Source organism: Pseudozyma hubeiensis (assembly GCF_000403515.1).
Source record: "Pseudozyma hubeiensis SY62 DNA, scaffold: PHS52, whole genome shotgun sequence".
Classification (NCBI taxonomy): domain Eukaryota; kingdom Fungi; phylum Basidiomycota; class Ustilaginomycetes; order Ustilaginales; family Ustilaginaceae; genus Pseudozyma; species Pseudozyma hubeiensis.
This window is the reverse complement of record NW_012133834.1, coordinates 156,422-163,032: the sequence shown is the minus strand read 5'-3', so window position 1 is coordinate 163,032 and position 6,611 is coordinate 156,422. Positions and strand designations below refer to the sequence as shown.

The following is a 6,611-nucleotide window of genomic DNA, read 5'->3' as shown; positions in this document are numbered from 1 at the left end:
GGGGGGGGGCCTGTCGTCGGCACCTCCGACCCCCACTTGCTCCTTGTCATCTACTTATACCCCTTGGGCCAAGAACCGCATGGTCACTATGGGAAACCTGCAGAAGCAAGCCAATCTACCCGCTTATCTTGCCCATCTCCCCCACACCTTTGTGGGCAGAGTAGTGCCACAGCCATGGGAGCGGTGCAAGCGTTGCTCCCAAGTCCGCTTTCGCTTAAGCACGGCGTGCAGCTTCCCGACTTTTCGTCCACCACCGCGGGGCTTCAAATTCAATTCCCTTTGAGCTTCTCCGGTTCTACCGAGCCGCCTGCCCATAGCGGTAATTTTGACCCGCTTCGGTAAACCCGTCCAACTCTATCCAACCGTGGGAAGAAAACTCGCAGAACTTGGCTACCATGCGATTCGCATGCACGAGGAACAATGACACCGGAAACGAGAGAAGAGAACATGCTCTGCCTAGGCACGCAGGCGCTCGGTATGGTTGCGCTATGTGACACTGGTCCCACCGGCGTTTCCGATTTACTCTTCCGGAACATCAATCGATGTCGGATCCAAAGAGCTTCCGAGATGCATGCCTTTCGTGATCAAATGCTTAGCTCGTTGATCAGACGACGTTGTGAAGATGCTTGACTAGTCCTTCACCTGCATTCATCGCTTCTATCCCATCCTTTGGATGACATGAAGACAGACAGCAGCGTGGAACGAAGATTGCGTCGTGGAGTAATGGCTGGGTTCGGCTTCTCGGGAATCGGAGAGAAGAATTGGGCTTGCCTGATCTTGTGCTTGCAGAGCGCAAGAAAAAATTCAGAAGGAAAACGGCAAAGCGGCAGACCCTGAATGTGGAGCTTGTCGTGTACGGTGTACGTGTAGATACTCTGTCCCACCATTCACTCGTTCCAGATTCTGGAAACATCGCCACGATGGCAGCGAAGCGCACCCTGCTCAGGTTGCAGCCTTTGCTGGCTGTTGGAAGTGGCTCAAGCACCTTCCTGCCTGGTGGCTCTTCTCGGCATTTTACATCCTCGCTTCAGAGCAGATCACAGGACTACAAATTTGACGATCAGCTAGCACCGCCTCCCCAACCCCGATCCTCGTCGTCCTCGCCTTCCTCCCATCCGAGGCCAAAGGCGCCAGCCTCGTCAGACCGGACCGAGCGTAGTGACTCATCACGCAAAAACCCACCATCTCAGCCACAGTCCGCCTCCGACTCAGCACTAGCACGCACCATCTTCGTGCGAACTAAGAACGGAAAGCACCTCGTCTCTGTCGTACACACGCTGTCTCTACTCTCGCAGCTCGCTGCCAAGTTCGGCCCAATCCAGCACTTTCACTTTCCGCGCGAGCCCTCTTCGCAGCGCCTCTTCGGCTATGGCAGCGTCACCTTCTTCGAAAAGGAAAGCCTGCAAAAGGCGCTCTCCAACGATGGCGTCCATACCGTCGTCCTGCCGCCCATCGTACCGTCACGGGCACCAAGATCGTATCTCTCCGACAAGGAGCATGCGTGTCTCGTAGGGATGGGTCCTTTGATCAGCTGCGAAGCTCCAAGCGGGCATGCTACCGCATCGCAAACCCACCTCTCCGCTCGATCTCTCCAGAACCCAGCATCGATGCGCCCCGGTTGGAACGACGTCGCTCCCCTCTGCAACATGGAAGCTGCAACAAAGTCGCGCTACTTTGTCGATCAATCCAGGGCCACCGAAGAGACTCCTCAGGACGCCATCATCGCCCACAGTTCCGACTTTTACCTCTCCACCTCGCCCGTGACTGTAGAGATCAAGATGGAGCGCAGGACATCGTCTTTCGCTTCACGTCCGGGTGCACGCATCGATGCAACCGCTCGCAACGTCAGCTCACACATCAAGGTGCGCGCCGCTCTGCGCCAGTTCGGTGGCTTCAGCAATGTCATTCGGGACCAAGGCTTGCTGGATGGCGAACTTCCCTACTCGCACGACCAAGACACTTCTAGGCCTCCTTCTGCAGGCCGAGGCGGTGCGCGGCGCCCACATACAAAAGCGAACTCGCATTGGCGATCCGATCGTCCTCTCAGTAGAGGCTTTTCGACCTCTGCTGCCTCGTTCAGTGCCGAACAAGTCAAAGCCAAACGCAAGGCAGAGTGGCAGCGCAACCGCCACTCCAACTTTGTCGATCAGCTCTTCCTCCGCCTCACGGGCGGCAAGGGCGGTGACGGTTGTGTCTCTTTCCATCGCGAGAAGTTTGTTGAGTTAGGTCCACCGTCGGGGGGTAATGGTGGTGCCGGCGGCTCGATCTACATACGTGCGATCGATGGTCCTACCACGCTTGCCCGCATTTCGCGTCGCTTTCGCGGAGCGGATGGTCCCCACGGACAAGGGAGCTTTTTGCACGCCAAAAAGGTTGAGGACAAGTATATCGAGGTCCCCGTCGGCACTGTGGTGACTGCGACACGGCGATTGCGCATTTCGGAGGAGGAGGAGGCCGAACAGTACTATCAGGACTTGCTCAGGAGGGCAGCCAAGGCCAAGTGGGATCCCACCGGTGCTGTGGCCAAGGAGGATGTTGTGCTTGCTGCTGAGGAAGAAGAACGTAAACGTTTGGCTCGGACAAGGCCGCCATCCGAGATCGAGTACGACAACGACGAGGCTTCGGCCGAGGAGCACACCAGCAGCGGAACGGTAGCAGGGCAAAAGGCCATCGAGGAAGACGAGATCGACGGAGAAGATCTCTTGGAACCGGACGTCGCCCGTCAGCTTCAAACCCTCCGCGACCGCGTGTGGCGCCACTATCCACGTGCGGAAGAGACCAATTACCGACGCAACGAATTCCGAGCCGCCGAGATGCGCCTCGCCCTCGACCGTCGTCGTCGTCGTCGCTACCTCGCTCAATCTCAAGCAGCTTCCGCCGCAGCATCCGGCTTCGTCGCCGCATCCTCGGCCGATCAGCACTCTGCAGCTTCAGTGACACCGTACGAGGACGAAGAACCATCCTCTCATCCATGGCGGATCGATCTCGACGAACCCACACCTGCCGATTCCCCTGGCATACTTCTAGCCTCTGGCGGCAGGGGTGGACTCGGCAACCCCACCTTTCTGTCCTCCGCCAATCGGTCGCCCAAGTTCGCCACGCGCGGAGAATGGGGTGAATCGCTCGAGATCATGCTCGAACTCAAACGACCCTCCGACATCGGTCTCGTCGGCCTACCCAACGCGGGCAAATCCACCATCCTACGAGCCATCTCTGCATCCAAAGCACAGGTGGGTCATTGGCGCTTCACCACGCTCTCCCCCAACCTCGGTGTCGTCCGACTTGGTTCCGATGGAACGGTCATCGGTGTCGACGACTCGGAAGTCACCGAGGGCTACGGAAGCGACGTGCACTCCGTCAAAGACGCAGAAGCTTCCGAGCAAGAAGAATTCCGACTTGTACTCTCGGACATCCCCGGACTAATCGACGGCGCAGCCGAAAACCGTGGATTGGGACACACGTTCTTGCGACACATTGAACGATGTTCCATCCTCGCGTATGTGCTTGATCTTACCGAGCCAGAACCGTGGCGCGATCTCAAGGTGCTTCACAACGAGCTGGCATCTTATCGTGAGGATTTGCCGAAGAAAGCTCGTCTCGTCATCGTCAACAAAGCAGACCAGTTCAGAACGCCGCACGAGATCGACGAGGCGAAGAGCAAACTGGACAGGATCCGACAACAGGCAAGGGAGATCTGGGAGGATCAACGGGCCTTGGATCGGGGAGCTGACGGGCAGCCGATGAAGGTGATGACACTTTCGGCTAAGAAGAAGCAAGGCACGGCGGGGTTGGCCAAGACGTTGGTAGAGCTGTTGCGCGCACAGCGGGAGCAGGAAGAAACGCTGGTGAAGGTTTCAGTCAGCTAGAGGGCTTTGCGACGGTCATCAGACGAGGTGTGCGGTGGAATCAATGACAGTGCAAATTGACAGAGCAGGAAGCGTTGAGAAGTAACTACACCTGGGACGAGTAGGGACGGTGCGAGAAAGCTCGAGAGTCGTACGGTGAGAGTAGAGACAGTCGGGACGAGTAGGGACGGTGAGGGAAAGCTCGAATCGACACAGTGGTCTGGTCGCAGCAGCGCGAAGAGAATGAAGCATCAAGAGCAAGAAGGTGAAAAGCGAGATTGGACGTGACAGAGGATCGTGAACCGAGAGTCGATGAGCAAGTGAAAGCTTGCCTGAGCTCGTAACCTTGTTTCAGGAAGCTGTTGTATAAGAATCTAGAACCCAAAGATGCCACCCAAGAATCCACCTCCGCTGCTCTTCGTTTGGGTTTGAGCCGTCGAAGTTGTCGTCGTCGTGGCATCCACATTGTTGTACGTCGATGGTAGGTTGCAGTTGATACCCTGGGGTCTCTTGGTCGGGTCCCGAGGAATCCAGCCGTACTGCAAACCTTTCTGGTAGCTCCAATCTTCCGCGGCCATGGCCTCGGTCTTCCAACTCCACATCATCCAACCTTTGCCACCCTCGGCGGAATCCACCTGGGCCTCCCACATCTTGCCCAGCATGGCCTTGTACGCCGGGGTGAACGTCGAAGCATCGCCGGACCTGGCGTAGCAATCGGATGTGCCGGCTGCGGTGTTTCTGCCGTTGACGCCGGCAGCGCAATCGGTGTATGCAGGTGTCCATTCGCCGATGATTTGCGGGTGAATGGTGGTGGCTCCAGCCCATTTCGGTTTGAGCGAACAGTAGTAAGCGAGACGGTCCGAGTTGGAGAGCGCGCGACCTTGATCGGAGAAGACGGTATAGACGTGGGAATCGATGGATACGGCTTCGTACTGAGGAGGGAGAGCGGACTGGTTCCAGTAAGCCGAGACTGCGGGCGAGATGAAGTCATCGCTGAGGACGATCAACAACGGTGAGGCGGTCGCGTTCCTTCCGTTGGGATATCGGACCACTTCGTAGGCACGTGCGTTAAAGTCCATCACCACGTTTTGATCCGTCACCGGCTCGTTGAGCAATTCGATCGCTGTCACCACGTTGGCGTACTTGCTCTGCGAGAACTCCTGCGACATGGTCTGAAGGATCGCAATCGTGCGGTTCACGTAGGACGGATTGCTCGCCCACTGGTTGACCCCTCGACGACCACCGTGATCGTATCCGTTCTGCGATCCAGGAGCCGTGTGAAGCTCGACCAACACCTTGATGTTGTACTTGTTGCACAGCATCACCGCCTGCTTCAGCAGGTCGTACTGGTTCAACTTCAGATATGGTTCTCCCGCTGCAACCTCGAATGCCCAGTACGGGATCGGGATTCGAACGTGGTTGAGACCCGCAGCTGCGATCTGCTGAATGTCACTCTCCGACATGAAGGTGTTGAGGTGGTTCTGCATGATCGAGATCGCCTGATCCCTCGGCTGCATCGATCCGAAACCCCATTCGTCGACAATGTTCGGATTACCCGTAGCAGCGAATACGCTAGGCGTCATCCAGGCCTCCAACACCAGCCACCCACCGAGGTTGACACCGCGAATCTTGGGACTCGATTGGTAGTATTGCCATCGGAGTGGTGGCATCGCCCGCTTGGAAAGCTCGACCTCTTGTCGTCTTTGACTCAATCGACGTTTGAGAAAGGGAATTCCGGGGACGGAGAGCGTGGAGAGGATGTCGGTCGCAGTGTCGAGGAGGACAGTAGCGATGACTTTGGGTGAGACACCAGTTGCACCGCGAGAGTTGGCCGTGGTGATGGTGAGCTGGATCTTCTTGCCGGTGGACTGGGCACTGGCAGCGGAAGCAATGCGGGACGATGCATTGGCGAGTCCGCTGGAGGCGGCGGCGGGGACGGCGCTCGAGACAGCAGAGGCTGCGCTTGAAGCGGCACCAGCGATAACGCTCGAGACACCACTGGCAATGTTGCTGGGGACGGCATTGGCGGCACCGGGAAGTCCGGGTACGCCGGGGACCAGACCAAAGGCGGATCCGGTCAGAACAGCACCAACAAAGAGAGATGAAACCTTCATTGTTAGTCGAGGCAAGTGATCCGGGCCTGTAGAAGAGGAGCGAGGCTGTGTATGTGAGTGTACGTCGTGCTTCTAAGGTGTGTCTGATAGAAGGGTCGGGTCGTGGCTTGGAGCAGAAGGAGGGTGGAGGAGGAAGGGGAAAGGAGCGGCGGAGTGTCAGGCACGTTGGGGAGCTAGGACGAAGGAGGGATGTGGGACGAAAAGGAATGGTGTAGCAAAAGGCGCTCTTCTTATGTGTTTGCATCGGAGAACCTCGGGGAATCAGTAGGACAGTCATGCACAAGGGATCGGCTGGACTCGAAGCCGGAGCTTCTCGTAGGTCCTCTTGGGTATCGAGGGCCTGGAAAGGTTCGGGATGTTGCGGTGTTTGAAAGACGAGGGTGCCACAATGGCATGGGGCCATGCCGACACGGGGCACGGCGTTCTGCGAGATGGCTTTCCCTCGCCGAAACTTCGAGCGGCTACGGTGACCACAGAGGGAGAGAAGGGTCACTTTGAGTGTATGCAGTTTGAGCATACTGTACGTTGTGGCGGCAAAAAGTCAAGCTTGTGTCGCTGCAAGCGGTGTATGCCTCATCTGCTTCCAGACAGCGATCGAGGGTCACGCATAGCATAGAAAGTCCGCCGGCATTGATGCGATCGAATCTGCAAC

General features: G+C 57.4%; 1 protein-coding gene across 1 annotated transcript; it reads right to left on the bottom strand.

Moving 5' to 3' along the window:
* Positions 1-4,219: 4,219 nt before the first annotated feature.
* On the bottom strand, positions 4,220-5,959 carry PHSY_005646 (exo-beta-1,3-glucanase; the record flags this gene model as incomplete). Its single annotated transcript, XM_012336255.1, has 1 exon — positions 4,220-5,959. One exon carries the CDS (start codon positions 5,957-5,959, stop codon positions 4,220-4,222), a length of 1,740 nt encoding a protein of 579 aa, XP_012191645.1.
* Between the last annotated feature and the right edge of the window lie 652 nt (positions 5,960-6,611).